This window comes from Podarcis melisellensis (genome assembly GCF_964234715.1).
Source record: "Podarcis melisellensis genome assembly, chromosome: 8".
NCBI lineage: Eukaryota > Metazoa > Chordata > Lepidosauria > Squamata > Lacertidae > Podarcis > Podarcis melisellensis.
This window is the reverse complement of record NC_138540.1, coordinates 30,405,212-30,422,540: the sequence shown is the minus strand read 5'-3', so window position 1 is coordinate 30,422,540 and position 17,329 is coordinate 30,405,212. Positions and strand designations below refer to the sequence as shown.

General features: G+C 48.7%; 1 protein-coding gene across 2 annotated transcripts in view; it reads right to left on the bottom strand.

Moving 5' to 3' along the window:
* The window catches only part of LOC309377073 (neural-cadherin-like), a 101,317-nt gene extending 93,745 nt beyond the window's left edge, over positions 1-7,572 (bottom strand). For both annotated transcript variants that reach the window (XM_081923973.1, XM_081923974.1), the window contains exon 1: positions 6,466-7,572. In XM_081923973.1, coding sequence (XP_081780099.1) covers positions 6,466-7,507 — 1,042 coding nt within the window. In that variant the 5' untranslated portion in view covers positions 7,508-7,572. The remainder of the gene's footprint in view (positions 1-6,465) is intronic.
* Positions 7,573-17,329: the final 9,757 nt, after the last annotated feature.

Sequence of the window (17,329 nt, the reverse complement as noted above, 5' to 3'; positions counted from 1 at the left end):
CTTTTATCTTTTTCTAAACCTCTTTGGGGTTTTGGGGGTTGTTATTTTTTTAACAATCAAGTGGTGTATACATCTTATGAAATAAATAAATAGTAAAATGAATCTTTGCTCAGAAGCACATCTTTAATTGAAAGGTATTCAGACTGCGCCTTGGTATATTAAAGGAGGCACATTCTTGATAAGAAAGAGCCCTATAGCCCTAGCTAGAATCACAAAACTGCAGAGTTTGGAAGGAGTCCTAAGGATCATCTAGTCTAGCGGTTCTCAACCTGTGGGCCCCCAGATGTTGTTGGACTACAACTCCCATCATCCCTGAGATCTGGCCTTGCTAGCTAGGGGTGATGGGAGTTGTAGTTCAACAACATCTGGGGACCCACAGGTTGAGAAAGGCTGATCTAGTCCATGGGTAGGCAAACTAAGGCCTGGGGGCCGAATCTGGCCCAATAGCTTTCTAAATCTGGCATGTGGACAGTCCGGGAATCAGTGTGTCTTTACATTATTTAAAATGCATCTCTGGGTTATTTGTGGGGCCTGCCTGGTGTTTTTACATGAATAGAATGTGTACTTTTATTTTAAAATGCATCTCTGGGTTATTTGTGGGGCATAGGAATTCGTTCATAATTTTTTTTCAAAATATAGTCCAGCCCCCCAATAGGTCTGAGGGACAGTGGACTGGCCCCCTGCTGAAAAAAGTTTGCAGACCCCTGATCTAGTCCAACCCTCTGCATTGCAGGGACCACAGCTAAAAATGTAGGTAACAATCCAAGTGGAGAAACAAAGAAACCATCCTTGCCCCTTTGTCTTCAGATCAAAGCTGACCTCTCAGCTCTAAGTCCCAAGAGAGAAAGTGAGGAGTAGGGAGTTGCAAAATTCATGCAACCTGAGATTTACCATTCTAAACATCAAAGACCATAGAGATAAAGGTTACAGGGAATAGTCTGGGAAGCTGGAGGTCCCCTGTACTATCTGTCTTGACCCATCGAAACACTTCTCAGCAAGCTGAGTTGCATCCAAACTGCCAGTGGGAAGCCTGAGCGCAACAGCACTCTGCAGTTTCTTTCCCCACATTGCCTGGCATTCAGAGGTAGACTGTCCCTGGCCATGGAGGTTCTGCTGCCATAAGAAGTAGCCTGCTGGATCAGGCCAAGGGCTTTGCTATTCCTCCACTCTTGTTTTCACGATGGACAGCCAGCTGCCCCAAAGGAGGGTCTGAGGGCTCAGCTGTAGCCCCACAGCTAAGCACAGTTTGGAACAGAGGTAATTTAATGCCCCCCGTTATCTTAAGCCAGCCTAAATCCCGCTGGCTCCCTATACTTAGGATTGCTCTGCCTGTCGGTTGTACACCCAACCCCCTGAAGCAATTCCATCTGGCTCCTGGCAGTCCTTCTAAATTCTAATCAAAATGCAGTTCTCCAGGCAATTACACTCACAATAAAAAGAAAATGGTTTTTGCAAAAGTTGTGTCCGTGTGTGTGTGTGAGAGAGAGAGAGAGAGAGAGAGAGAGAGAGACTTTTACATCACGCCGGGATTTGTTTGTAACATATACCTAATTTGCCCAGCCTCCTCTCCCCCCCCCCCAAAAAAACCCCTTCTTTTTGATGTAGCAATTTATTTTGCTAGCAACAAAACAAGGAACTCATGGCCGCAGAGTAAACCAGCCAGTCTGAAAGCAGTTACTTCCAGGAACAAGCATATTTTCTTTTCCCCCCCTCCTCCCTCTCCCCCCCCCCCCCGGGTAATCTGCCATTCATTCTCTGCTGCGGCTCCTGCAGATGACACGGAACTGGCAGAAAACATTAAAGAAAACTGATTTGCTCTGGAGAGAAGCAAGACCGTGGATTAGAGGCACTTCAAGAAGCTTAAACCGCACTTTGAGTCAGACTGTAGGGAAATAAAGATGGCAGCGATAGAAGCCACCACTGGAAGAGAGAGAGAGAGAGAGAGATCTCTTCCTGACAACATTAAAGTCCTCGTGCAGAATTCTTTTGGGCACAGAGAACTGGAGACAAGGCATCGAGATACACCGCTCCAAGTTCTATTAAATAAAAATTAGAGCACATTCCAGGAAGGCCTAATCCCTGCTGAATAGATTGTCTCATGCTAAGAACAGTCCCCAACACTTTGAAGACATCCATCTTAAAAAGATGGCTACACAACCAAAGAGGACTCGTTTCCCTTTGAAGTGTCTCTATTTTATTCTTTACAGCAACAAGATGGGGAGAGGAGAGATATATGTAATAGTCCCCCAACAAAAGAGACAAGTCGCATTTTTGGGAAAGGGCCAGCTCACTAGTGGGACAGTTGCTAGGAAAGCAGAAAGCTGCTTGAGTCAGACCACTGGTCCATCTAACTCAGTATTGCATGCACTGGCTGGCAGCAGCTCTCCAGGGTTCCAGACCAGATGTCTCTCCCAGCTTTACCTGGAGATGCTAGGAGATGCTAGGCTTCTGGTCCACCTGGCTCAAGGTAGCCTGCACTGGCTGGCAGCACCTCTCCATGATATCAGACAAGGTGCATCTCTCCCAGTCCTACCTGCAGATTCCATAAGGGGACTGAACCTGGAACCTTCTGCATGCAAAGCAGATGCTCTACCACTGAGCCACAACCCTTCCCTTGAGCCAATAAGGTGCAGCAGAATAAGAAGAGCTGGGAAAACGAAAACTGGAGGCCTTGTCAAAGCATGGAATCCAACACCAACGCAGCTCAAACACTGCAACAGCAAAGCTGACAGCATAGTCACAAAAGCCCTCCCTGCGATGCAGTCCAAATAATTTTTAAAAAGGCATAGCACTAATGCTGCCACCTGAGACTGCACTTCTGGGGTCAAAATACGATCTCGTTCAGCTTGCAATGATCAGATGCATTAGGAAGTGAGCAGCATATTCCCCAACTGGATTTTTAATTTCCAGATATGCAATAAAGTAAAAAAAATAGAATAAATGTGCAATAAAAATATGATTGCATGGCTCTGTAAATCTTGGCACATATGTAGAAAGAGAAGCCTAGGACAAAAAAGGGGGAAATCTGGGGTGGGAGTAGTTTACTTACTCTGAGGTTTTACTTTTATTATTTGTCCATCAGAAACACTTAAAATGTTAAGAACTTAGAAAAAAAAATCTTAAGAGATCATTTCTCCTTTGGCACAAGTAAAGCATGTGTGTGTGTGTGTGTGTGTGTGTGTGTAGTTTTCCTTGCTCAAAACGTGAAGTATGAAGCATTGAGCCTACTTCTGAGTAAACAGGATTTCTCTGTACATTTCATAGACAAGCCAAATTGTACAACTGTATACCAATTGTACAACTGTATGTGTTATCTAAATTACAAATGATGCATTTTATGTTGTCGAAAGTGGGGTTAGGTTTGTTAAGGAAGTAGTGCATATATATTCCAACTTCCCACAATATTTTCATTTTTGTCCTCTGGGAGAATAGGAGGAAACAAGACTTTTACCCCTTAAAATGTCAAAAAAAATTCTGGAAGTATTACATTTCTATGCACATGAACACAGCAATTCTAAATTCCATCAGCTGCTACTTCCACGTGGCTACATCTGATGGGGAGACTGGACAGCAGAGCCCATTCCATTGGGCCGATTGCCAAACTGCCTCTAGGGCTGCCTTCCAGAAGCTCATTCATTCCAAGTGCCTTCCCCAATCTACACAGACTGCACCTCCAACAGTGCTCTCTCTGCCAGGCGACAATGATGTTATTAGAGAACCATTGCATTTAAACAACTCGCCTGGTCATCATAGGGAACTAGGAATTCTGTGCAGGAAGCTGAGTCTGTAAGGAAGGAGGCTGCCCCTTGCTTCAGGTTCATGACAACTGTTTTCCTCCAGAACTGCGCTACCTGTCCATGCTTAGGGTGCAATTCCACCCAGTGGCTCTGTCGTGAGGAAAAACAGGATGTGCTGAATGGGCACATCCATGCTCTGGCACACAAACACAAACAATGCAGAAGAAACAGCTTTAAAGAAGCCACCACGTTTCCTCAGGGCCATTGCATCAGGGTTGGAGAGCCATATTCACTTGCAAAGGGCTGTACAGTGGTACCGCTAATTATGAACTTAATTTGTTCCGGAGGTCCGTTCTTAACCTGGAACTGTTCTTAACTAGAAGTGTGCTTTCGCTAATGTGGCCTCTTGCTGCCGCTGCGCTGCCAGCACACAATTTCCATTCTCATCCTGGGGCAAAGTTCTCAACTAAAGGTAACTCTTCCAGGTTAGCGGAGTTTGTAACCTGAGGTGTTTGTAACTCGAGGTACCACTGTATTCCAGTGGGCGTGGCTAGAGACAAAAGTAGGCAGAGCTAAGGACTTAGACCTTGCATACAGGTAACATTTCAGCAGAAGCCAGAGAGCTTGCAAGAGGCATTATATCACAGTTTGAGAACAAATTCCAGGCAATATATGTACATGGAAAGGTTCTGTGATGGGATTTCCTTCCACCCACCCACATGACATTCATAACCAGAGCAGTATGTCACGTGTAAGCCAGTCCCCAAAAAAATTCCCCACTGCATGCACTCTTGGATGCAAAAGGGGTAAGTTTTTCATGGCACTCCAGATTTAATAGTCACACCCCATTTGGCAACCAGTGTGGCTTGGAGGGTTAGCGCTTTGGAGACTGGGGTTCAAATGTCGACTGAGCCACAAAGCTCACTGCATGCCCTTAAGCCAGTCACTATCTCACAGCCTAACCTACTTGACACGATTGTTGTAAGGATATAATTGGGATGGTGGGGGTGGGGAGAGAGCATAGAATCTGCCACTTGTCCCTTGGAAGAAAGGTGGGATGTGAGAAAAATAAGTACATTTGCAGTGAAACTTGGGACACTGTGGTTCTGCAATAAGATGCAATTCTCTAGAACTAAAGTCCCAGGATTATTATTTGGAGGGGGAGGGCCTGGAGAGAAGGCAGAGCTAAAACAATTAAAATTACCCAAACTCATAGTACAGAACTGCTTTCTTTAGTGCAGGGGGGTGGGTATCTTGTGGCCCTCCAGATGTTGTTGGATTCCAACTCCCACCAGCCCCAGCCAGTAGCAAGGAAAGAGGGGAGTTGTATTCCAGCAATATCTGAAGGGTCATAGGTGCCCCAGCTCCATCTTAGTAGCTCAGAACTACGAGACTCTGCTTCCCTGCTGGAGGCTCAACCAAATCCATGCCATTTGGTAGGACAAACATTTTCCGAAAGCAGGAAATTTGGGAGCCGGCCCTACTGTTAGGCAGGACATCAGATGCTGGGAAGGGGTGGGCAGTATTCCCCTAAACTAGCCTGCTGGCCACAGGTGTTCTCTAACTAATTCCCCCTCAACCAGCCTGCTGTTATTAGATGCTATGGAGGTTGTGTTGCCAAGACCACCTCTACCTTAGGCAGCAAACTGTCTTGGGACAGTCCTGGTAAGTTTAATAACTGCTGATTGCTTTGGACAGTTCCAGAGAGGCATGGTGCTAGATTTTCTGTTGCAGAAGATGTGACAGGCCCTGTTGACCTTTCAAAACAGGCCAGAATTTAGCTCAAAGAAACTCCACCGATTCTAACTGGACTTAAGGAGTTCAGGTTACTGCCTTAGAGCAGACTGGCCTTTGGCTGACAGACAGAGAATTGCATTTACCCTGTGCAAAGGTGTTCCCACGATGGGTAGAGACCTATTAGGAATTAGGAACATCTTAAGGGTGAGGCTGGTTTGAGAAACGGCAGCATCACATACTAGGATGAAATACAAGATACATCTGCATTTTGGATAATGTATGAATGTGGATTAAAAACCCACCTCTGGGAAAGCAGCGAATGCACAGACAGGAGGAGGTGTGAAGACAGTCTAAGTGTGCTGTATGCATAATCCTAAATGCAAATGGGCAGAGCTTTCTGGCCCCACATCACTGAGCCAGTGTGGCATAGGCGAGACAGCATGCAGTAGTGGTTAAAGCCAGGGATGGGGAACCTGTGGGGGCCCTCCAGACGTTGCTCCCATCCCTCCCATTGACCCCACTGATGGGAGCTCTGGTTAAATACCACCTGAAGTGCATTAGGTGCCCCATCCCAGTCTAGGACCTGGAAGGCTCAGGGTTCAAACACCTCAGGCCAGCCGCTGTCTCTCAACCTGATCCCACCTGTTGGGAGGATGAAATGGGCAGAACCATGTGGGCCACCTTAAAGGATAAACGGTGACCACCAGATCACAACAGCAGAGGAAGCAAGGGCTGCTTCTCTCTCAGCCCCCCCACACCCTGCCACTCTACCTCTGCCCTGCCCTCAGCTTGGTGGTCGCTGAGATTTTGCACAGGCTATGAACTGCCCTGCTTAGATCTGGAAGCCAAAGTGGACTGAAGAGCTGGGCTCCAAGGCAGCGACAACATGAAGGTGACTGCTAGGAGGGGTGATTTTTCCGCTCTTTTTGCTCCGCTCCCCCGTCCCTTCGGAATAAGCCTTCGCCCGCCCCGCCGTCGAGTCAGCGCCTACCTGTCCTGTCCTGGACGCGGCAGACGACCTCCCAGCGGGCGGCGGCCTCGCGGTCCAGGCCGCGGGCCAAGGTGAGCTCTCCGGTGTCGGCGTCCAGGCGGACGGGGGCCTCCCCGGCGGGGGGAGAGACGAGCTGGAAGCGGGGCGCGGCGAAGCGGGCGGCGGGGCGGAGAGTGGCCAGGAGGGTGCCGGGCCGGGCGTCCTCGGGCAGCGCCAAGGCCAGCGGGGGCTCCTGCGGGGGCAGGGCGCGGCGGCGGCGTGGGAGCGGGGCGGCGTCGGGGGGCGGCAGCTGGACGGGCTCGGGCAGGACCTCGAGGTCGAGCGGGGCGCTGAGGAGCGCGGGCCGGCCGCGGTCGCGGGCGAAGAGGCGGAGCGGGAGCGGGGCGCGCAGGTGGAGCAGGGAGCGGACCAGGACGACGCGCCCGCTGCGCGGCACCACGAAGAAGTGGGCGCTGGGCGGGCGGGCGAAGTAGCGCAGCTCGGCGTTGGCGCCCGCGTCCGCGTCCTGGGCCCGCGCCTGCCACACGGGCGCCCGCAGCGCCAGCGTCTCGGCCACGCGGAGCCGCCGCACCGACGACGCCGCCCCGAGGTTGGCGAAGCGGGGCGCGTTGTCGTTGGCGTCCAGCACGGCGATGCTGAGCGCGGCCAGCTCGGCGGGGGCGGCGCGGCGGTGGCAGCGCAGGGCCAGGCGCAGGGCGTAGCGCGGGCGGGCCTCGCGGTCCAGGGGCCGCCGGGTGCGCAGCCACACCTGTCCCGAGCGCGCCTGCAGCGCCGCCTGGAAGTGCCCGTGCGCCTCGCCCAGCAGCTCCAGCTGCCAGCGCCGCCCGCGCACCTTGGCGCACCACGGCTCCGGCCGCGCCAGCCGCGTCAGGGGGATGCTCAGGCCGCCCACCCGCGTCCCCGCCGGCCAGTTCTCCGGCACGTGGCCGTGGAAGGACGGGCGGCGGCGCCTCGAAGACGACCCCGCTGCCTCCGCGACGCTGCCGGCCAGAGCCCAGCCCAGCAGAAGGAGCAGCAGCGGCAGCCGCGTCGGCGAGGCCATGGCGAGGGAGGAGGAGAGGGAGGAGAAGGACCCGCCTGTCCGCCGCCTCGCCCCCGATGAACGGACGGCCGCCTCCAGCGCCGGCGCTACTGCGACTGCCGCGGCATGCTCCTCGGCGGCGGGCAAGCGCGGGGGGGAGGCGGAGCCAGCGCGCACGGACGGAGAGCCGGTTGGCTGGCGAGAGGGAAGAGCCTCCCGGGCTGGCCAATCTGCGCTCGAGAGAGAGATTGAGAGAGGGCAGCAGGCGCCCAGGCTCCCGCGCTGCTCTCCGCACAGCGCAGCTCGCTCGCTTCGGGGCATCCCCGGCCGCTTGGGCGGGAGGGAGGTGGAGGGTGCCTTCCAGGCTCCGCCGGGGCGGAGAAGCCTGAAGGTCGCTTCACTGGCTCCGACGGCTGGGACCTGGAAGGCACGGGTGAGAGGCGCGCCGTCCTGAGCTGGCTGCGCAATCCCAGAGACTTTTCCACCAACGCAATTCTTTTCTTCCCCGGCGGGAGCAGCGCTGTCAGCTGCTGGACGTTCAGCAAAAGTGGCGCAGTTCGCTCGTATCAGGCAGGAGAACACCAGCTTCCAAAAGGACACCTGCTGCGTTTGGGGGGCACCTTGGATGCCTGCCCTGCTGGCTCCCCTCTTTACTGTCTCTCTTTCCGTGGGAAATCACTGTGATGTTAGCGCCAGAAGAGGCTGCCTTATGGCAAGTGAGGCCACTGGTCCATCTAGCTCGGCATTGTCTACACTGACTGCCAGTGGCTTCTCCAAGTGTTTCAGGCAAGGGGTATTCCCAGCCTTATCTGAGGATGCCACTAGGATTATTTTATTACATTTACTGGTGACTCTAAGTGACTTACAGTATATAAAGAAACAGATACATTAAACAAAAAGAAAGAAAACAATGCAAAATCTGGAAGTCAATTGGATTTTTAAAAAACTGGACTGAACTAGAGATCTTCTTCATGCCAAGCAGATACTCTGTCACTGAGCTACCAGCCTTCCCCATAGTTTTGCATTTTTGGAATGTGTCTTATAAACCACCCTGGGTTTGTTACTGAAGGGTGAGGTTGAAATACCTTGCACTGCAATACCTATAATAACAATGAAACCTAGCTCCTAGCTTTCATGTACTTCTGGGTATCAGCCCTGCCAGTCACTCTGACCACCCGTCTCTGGATTCATAAGAATGTCTTTTCAGAAGCAAATCCTATTGAGTTGAATGGGATTTGCTCACTTGTATGCACATGCACATACAATTAATTTATCCCTGTCACATAATGATACATTTGCACGTCTCTGTAAATCTGCCTTTTTCCAGTGTAGCCTTTTCCACAAGCAGTTTCACCAGAGGTGAGCGAGGGCCAGGAGAGGAACAGTCTACACAAATTTTTTCTCTCTTTTTAAGTCTGTGTTTTTCCTTTCCTATTCAGCATATTCTGATTACCTCTCCATTCTGCCCCACCTTTCCTGCTTCAGAAAGCAAATAAATCCCATTGCTAGTTTCTAATAGGAGTAATTCTCAAGCATGTCCAATTCAGCCCCTTCTCACTGCCACCTGGAGGCTGCTGCTGTCTTTACAGCCCAAACCAATGAGCCACACACGCCCCACGCCCCCCAAAACACCCTCCTTTCCCTCTCTCAGCTCTGCAGAGGGGCAAAGGCTGTCCAAGAATGGTCATAACTGGCATGTTAGCCATAGCTGGTCAGGGTCACTCCTAGCCACTAAGGTTACCTGAGCCTCAAGGGACAAACCACACACCTGTTTCTTTGTGAGGCCCCCTTCCAAAGCAAGTCAACCTCCTCATCTGCTGCTCCTCTTCTTCCTCTTCATTGCTAAAACCATTTGCTTGCCAAGCAGATTGCCAGTGCGCAAACAGGCATTGTAACCTACGACTCACCACCACTGCCATTGTCTGAGGTAGAGTGAGAGGCAGGTGACCAAGCAAGCAGGCTTAGGGAGTTCTTGCCAGTGGCACCCCTGTTTGGGTCTTGCACCCTCAGCAACTGCCCGACCTTTCTGACCCTTGACACCAGCCGTGGTGCAAGCTGCTTTAGAGACCAAATTTTGTCAAAAGCTGAAGTGAATAAGCCACGTTCATTTCCCCGTTGTGTTTGAAATCCTAGCTAGCTCTTTTCCTCTGCTATGCTTCTTAGCAGAAAGACAGTTGGAAGCGTTTTGAGTTCTGCCTTTTGTTTTAATTTCAGGACATCAGAGAAGTTCCAAGGAGCTTTTCGTAAACCTGTTTTGTCTACTTTAATTGAAGCAGTTTAATCCTGAAGACGAGCCCGTGGTTGGCCTGTGTTGTCTTGACTTGACGTCTTTGCTTATTTGCTATACACATTAAACTCCCATCATACTCTTTTTTAATCTTTCCTTAGATTTAAGTCCCTGCCTTTGTTTGGATTTTGATTTCCAAACCTGGCTCGTGCATCCGTTGTCTAAATCATAAGCGTGACTCTCTCGCATGGAGCTATTAATAAATCACAAACAGAATTTTATATAAAATATTACTGAAGTGTTCCTTTAATAATGTTCTTGGCTTCTTAACACAGAAGCAGCTTCATCTGATTCCCCGACTGCCTGGGAAGAAAGAAATGGTTACATAACATCAAAGCAGGTCTTTGAGAAGTGGGGACACACCAGTCAAAAAAACCTCTGAGGGCTCTCAGCCCCTCCCTCCTTTTCAAAGTCACCTTTAAGTTGAGATGCTGAACTTTTGATAACAAGTTATTTTTGGAGAAGTTTTGCTTCTTTTCACTCTTGCTTGCGGCATCTGGAAATGTGTCCCGTCTGTCTGCTTCATGCATTCATGTTCTGTATCTATATCGGGGGGGGGGCGGACCTCTGGCCAGTGGCAAATTTCAGCAGCGCCCTGTGCAACACCAAAGTTCCACACCCCCTGCCTCTCGCTTTCCATTTGACATCATACTCGCGGCACCCCTAAGGCTCTGCACCCAGTACAGCTGAACCGCTTGCACTCCCCTAAATCATAGCTGTTTTGCCTGACTGGGCTACGCCCTTAAAGGTAAAGGTAAAGGGACCCCTGACCATTAGGTCCAGTCATGGCCGACTCTGGGGCTGCGGCATTCATCTCACTTTATTGGCCGAGGGAGCCGGCATACAGCTTCCGGGTCATGTGGCCGGCATGACTAAGCCGCTTCTGGCGAACCAGAGCAGCACACGGAAACACCGTTTACCTTCCTGCCGGAGCGGTACTTATTTATCTACTTGCACTTTGACGTGCTTTCAAACTGCTAAGTTGGCAGGAGGCTATGCCCTTAAACACACATAAATGCTTGTTGCTGGTCTGGGTGGAGGATGAAGATATGTGTAGAAACTGGCCTTTGGCATTTTTGCTCCACCCACTATTTTTCCAGGACCTCACAACTACGTTTCCCCAGCGGTGCCAATGCACACTAACTCCTCCCCTACCTTACAAGAGCCCTGTAAGGTAGGACAGTTCTGTTTGTCTTCTGTTGCAGTGCCTGAGCATGAGATGGAGGGAGTGGTGCCCTGAGTGTGAGTTGAAGCTGGACTCCTTGGCCAACTCCTCTCAGCTGGCCTCCACAGTTCTTGGAACACAGTTGCAGGAATTGGGAGGGGGGGCATATTGGCGACGTCACAGGCAATGGCTTATAGGTGCTTACCATGACTGGGTTTTTGACAATACATTGCTTAACCTTTCTTCTACCTCCCAGAGCTTCCTCAGGGACAGATGAACGTATGTGTATTTTCAGGGCAGCAAAGGTGCATTTAGGCTCCCTTCAGTGCACGTAAAAATGCTGCATTTGCCTCTGCCCTAAATTGTTGCTAGTGCAAATATTCTGGGGTAGCTGATTTGTGGATCTATCTGGCTGTAAGTATTACTCTAGCCCTAAACCATCCTAGCCCTTTTTCACTCTCCATTCTCCCTCCCACTGAGATTGCCAGATGCTTGCTATGACAAAGCCGCAAGGCCCTGTCATGAAAGATTAATTTAGGTCCCCAAATCATTGAATCTTTGTTCTTCATGAGTGACTTAGCAATTGATAATATTAAGACAGCTGTTAATTAACCATTAATCACATTCTTTCCCTGACACAGCATTTGGGGTTTTTTTGTTGTTTTGTTTTTCCAGATCACATTTCATTTTTGCTTATATAATTAGGACGAAACACAAAGGGGGTAATTTCTACATGCACCTAAACAAAATTGCAGGTGTGCAATGAGGGCTTCCTTGTCAAGGGTAAAGAAGGGATGTCCCTCACCTGTCCTGGCCATTGTGCATCCTTGAATTCTGTCAGATGGCTCATGGCAAGCTGGCACGATATGATACAAGGCAATGCTTGCTTCTCCTTTGATCAAGAGCAGCGCTTGCCTCCAGTTAGAACATGCAGTAAAGGGCATCTCTCCGTGATTTTGCAGCAGCAAGGATGAGTAGAAGTTGAAAATGGTGGTTTGGCAACGCATGTGCGCTGAGGCTCAGAGGCCATGTCGCTTAGCAAAGATGGAGCATGATCCAGTGGTCATCCTTTCCATTTTTAATCCTTGCTGCTTCTTTAATTGTGGATCCATTTGAATGGTGGAGCAACAACAACAAAAAAATTACTTTTATGACCTTGAAATATTAGCTGCTTGTTGTCTTTGGTTTTAAAAAAAAATTAAAAAAACTTACACTTCATGGCTTTAGTTGGGAAATTCTGGGGGGATTTTTGCCAGGGACTCACAGTGGCTGCAGCACCATGTTGTTGTTGTTGTTTATTCGTGTCCGACTCTTTGTGGCCCCATGGACCAGAGCACGCCAGGCACTCCTGTCTTCCACTACCTCCCGCAGTTTGGTCAAACTCATGTTCGTAGCTTCGAAAACCCTGTCCAACCATCTCTGTCGTCCCCTTCTCCTTGTGCCCTCAATCTTTCCCAACATCAGGGTCTTTCCCAGGGAGTCTTCTCTTCTCATCAGGTGGCCAAAGTATTGGAGCCTCAGCTTCAGGATCTGTCCTTCCAGTGAGCACTCAGGGCTGATTTCCTTAAGAATGGATAGGTTTAATCTTCTTGCAGTCCATGGGACTCTCAAGAGTCTCCTCCAGCACCATGGAGAGCTCCAAGTGACTGACTCGCTTCAGCAAAGGCTGAAGGTGAAGTGGGGCCTTAGGAGAGTCTTTCTGCAGCTTACCTTTCCCAAGTTCTGCCACCTTGGCCTAAAGCACAGGTGGGGGAGCTGTGACCCTCCAGGTGTTGGAGGACCCCAGTTGCCGACAGCTCCAGTCAGCATGACCAGTGGTCTATATTCACAGAGCTACAACTTGCCCGCTCTGCAGTTTCAGAACATAAGAGCCAGCTGGATCAGGCCCAAAGGGGCCTATCTAGTCCAGCATCCTGTTCTCACAGTGGCTGAACAGATGCCTGTGGGAAACCCGTAAGCAGGATTCGAGCATAAGAGCACTTTTCCTTCCAGTAGTTTCCAGCAACTGGCCTTCAGAAGCACTGCCATCAATAACCCTCTCCTCCATGAATTTGTCTAATCCTCTTTTAAAGCCATCGAAGTAATGGTCATCCCTGCCTCCTGTGGCGGTGAGTTCCATGGGTTTACAATGCTTCATCATATCCTGAAGGCGCACTTCTTTACTCTGACCCACCCCATCCTTCTGATTTCAAATTATTTTATCAGATTTTCATACTGCGTATTTACACTGGCGTAAGTCGCTATGGAATCTGATGTAATACATACAATACAATAAGATTCATCATTCTGGGCTGAAAGGAGGTTAGTAGCAAAGCTTAGCTCACCTCTGCAGTCAAGTGGGAGGATGAACACGGCTGCTAAATCCAATGTTGATGGGCTCTGGCTGGTTTACTAATACAAGCTTGCTGAGCTCTCTCTGCACCTTTTAAAACTGTTGTCGAAAAACAGGAGAGAGTTATAGAGGGAGAGGTGGGGGGAAGAGAGAACCAAACTACATGTAAACTGGGTTAAGAGGAACCACGGGTGCAGCGGGGGGGACACAACACAAAATTCCTCCTTCAGAGTGCAGCAGCACTCCTGGATTTGCATTAAATGCCTCCGTTTCTCCAGAAGACCTGCTTTCAAAGAGATGACAAGAGAAGTCCATTAGAATCCCAGCTTAGGTATTTGAAGTCAGGAGCATTTGCACTCCAGCAGACTGATGTATTAGGGTCACGTTGTGACATTTCCACTAAACTGAGAGGGTGGAGAATCAAAACAACACCAGCATATTTTTTTTACATAAAAAAAAAGTAGAAATGGGAATGGAGCAGGGGGGCGGGGATTTAGTACTGATGAAATTCGGGATGAAAGAAGATCTGTTATAACGTTGTCCTAATGGCAGTCACAAAGCTAGGCCTCTTGAGCCCCACAGCACAGTGCCCCAAAGAGGAACAACCCCACAAAACCAAGAGGGCAGAAGAGGATGATTTGCATGAGTATGACTGAGGCTGCTTTGTATGCATAGGTGCCAATCTGGAAAGGTTTACTAAGGGTTGCATCCAACTAAGAGCAAACCCAATGAAATTAGCGGACCTAAGTCATGTTCGTTAACAGGACTACTCTTGAGCAGGGCTGATATGACACTATAATTTTAACCAAAATGCAATACAGCTCACTAGGGTAACCAACTAGTAGCCATTGACAGCACTCTCCTCTTTTAAAGCCATCCAAGTTGGTGGCCATCACTGCCTCCAGTGGGAGGGAGTTCCACAGTTTAACACTGCACTGTGTGAAGAAGTGCTTTCTTTTGTCTGTTTTGAATCAGCTTTATTGGATGTCCACGAGTTCCAGCGCTATAAGAAAAACCTCTTCTCTATCCACTTTCTCCGTGCCACGCATAATTTTGTAAACTTCTATTATGTCGCCGCTTCTCACCTTTTCTCCAGACTAATCTTCTTGCAGCTGGTTAACAAATATATTTTATAGTTCCTTGCCCTAGACAAGACACAAAAGGGAAAGGTGGGGGGTGTAAGGGAGGAAGAAAAATGAAGATTGTCATGCTCTTGTAATACCAGCTGGAATGGGAACAGCTCAAGGAAGAGGGGAGAGAGAGAGAGAGAGAGAGAGAGAGAGAGAGAGAGAGAGAGAGAGAGAGAGAGAGAGATGAGCTGAGCTGATAGAAAAGCCCTGCAGTCCGTTTATACTGCCCAATGGAACCGAATGGGAGAATGAACACTCCCCTTGAAATAATAAGCTTGGCAACATCTAGATTGTATGTATTCCAGTGCTTCATTTTTACCCGCGTGATTGACAAAAACACCTTTTATGTCAGACTGCCATGCTCCTGGATTTCCAGCACCCTTGCAAATTACACTTGGACGTGTTTCAAGTCTTCCTCTTGAAGTTGAGGCTTGTCAAAGCGACTATCCAGACTGGGTGGCAGAAGAAGCCATTAGAGGGTGTGCTAATTTGGGAAGGCACTTTTATATTTCCGATGGGAATTAGCATGTACGTCACCCCAAGTGACACAGTGCATATCACTGCAAAGATCTAAGTTTAGTGAATAATAGGGGACCACCCATGACCCAAAAGTATCAGCGCTGCACTATGCAGCCTGTATTTTATGTCAGGTTCACATTCTTCTGTTTACTGTTCTAGCCAAATGCCATGACAAACAAGTATCAGGCAACAGTATTAATAAAAAAATACAGAGCATAAAAATCCATAATATATAAAAAAATGCATTGCAGAGTTCCTGAGCATTAAAACAGTTTCCTTTATGCATCTCCGACATCTCCAATTCTAACATTATTTTGCCTTTAAAAAATCCAATTTGCCAATATCCATGATGTAAGTTACCAGAGACACCGACAAACTCAAATTCAGCTTGATCACAGATTAAACCTCCAAATCACCGCAGCAATTTATAGCAATTTTATCTAACTCCTTTTTCCTGATTTCTCTTTTCTTTTCTTTCTTTTTGCAGTTGATGCATAGAGGGCCACTCTGTGTGTTATAAATCCAGTGCTATTTTTCTAGAAAAAGAGGTACCGGAACATGTGGCAATGGTGCCCACCTGAGAGGTGCTGGAACTGAGTTCCAGTGAGCTCCACCTGAAAAAAAAGCCCTGTGCAAATCTATTATTGTCACTCAAAAAAAAACAAAAAAAACCCCAGGCCATTTCTGCCAGGGTGTGCCTGCTTGCTTGCTTGCATGAACAAAGGTTTCAGAAAGCAGTCTCTTGGGTCTCTATATAAGGGGCATGCCAACGGATAATAAGTGATGTCTTCCACCTGAGGTTGACCACAACCTGCCTCAGTATGGGACCATGTTGAAGCAGCCATTCAATACTGCAATGGGCGTCACTTGGAAACACAGCTCAAAAAAGGCAGTTCTTAAGGAAACTGGTGAGCATTTTGTCAGATAACTTAGCTCTAAAATGCTCCGCTTTCAAGAGTGGGTACCAAGGGGGAAATCTGGCATTTCTAATTAGTTGTAGTTCCCTTGTAGATTCTACCCAGAAGAACCAATTCTTTACTTGACACTTACTCAAAGTCAAAACTGAGCTCAGTTCTGGAAATATTTTAAGTCTGGACTCAAAGCAGCTCCAGAGCAATGAAAACACCTGCTGGTATTTTAATGGGGCTTAACATCTCTTATTTGGGAGTTAGGAACCCAAGTATTTTCAAATGGGTGACATAACTGCTTGAGCCAATTTACCGGTCTTTATTGTCTTTTGAAGTACACATTTTCCCAGGCCTGAAGCCAACTGGGAGGGATGCTAATTTGGGGTAGGGTGGGGGGCGCTATGATTGGTAGTTGCAGGTGATCTGGACTCCCTGCTAGGGCTGGCTGCAGGTTTGGCATTTGGGAGGGGTGTATGTCCCCTGGCAGGTGCACTGCTGCATACTTAAAAGACTTGAGACATAAACTCGTCACACAAATCTGCACAATATTTGCAAATATATCTGTATGCTTACCCTAATTACAAACATAAATGTGTGTATGTGTGTGTGTGTGGATAGACAACTCAAAGAACAACAAATATTACAAAAAACGTGTATTCAGGATATGGCAGAAACAGGTTCCCCCCTCCCCCAAGTAAGCATTTTCATTTTATGGCTTGAAAGCACCCAACAGCAGCGAAGGATAAGGACCTTAGCTTGCATACGTAAACACTGTGCACAAGGAGAGCTCGGCAGCTGCTCTGGATGAATTAGCCTGGCAGAGAAGCATGGTTTGTATCCCTGCCCACACTGACATCCTGAAATGGCGTGATCACCATTCACGAGAGGTGATTGCCTAACTCTCTCCCTTGGAAGGACCATGGCAGAAACAGTTAAGCTATGTAACTCACTCCCACAGGAGGTATTGATGGTCACCAACGAAGGAGAATGAGGATAGCGGCAGCTACTAGCCATGATGGCTATGCCTTCATGGCCTGAGGCAGCAATGCTGGGAACCACAGGATGAGAGTGCTCTTGTGCTCAAATCCTGCTTGTGGGCTTCCTTCTGCAGGGGCATCTGCTCAGCCACTATGAGAACAGGATGCTGGACTAGATGGGCCATTGACCTGATCCAGTAGGCTCTCCTTATGTTCTCATTTGTAAAATACAAGTGAGATTGTATTCTTGCAAGCCACCTGAATCTCTTGAGTGGTGCAAGGTTCCAGGGGTTCCAGGCACTTACCCAGGGTCTGTGTTTCCTATTGGATATGAGGGACAACAGATTGATATGGTTTATTTACACATATATACAACCTGAGCCTACGATGGAGGGGTTCACAGCATCAACACCCCCAAAGCTTCTTGTTACTGGGTCCAAAAATTTAGGCGTGTCTAGAACCCACAAATCCATAACAGTATGTTCAGCTCATCCTTCCAGAACTGTTGCAGCAAGGATAACTAAA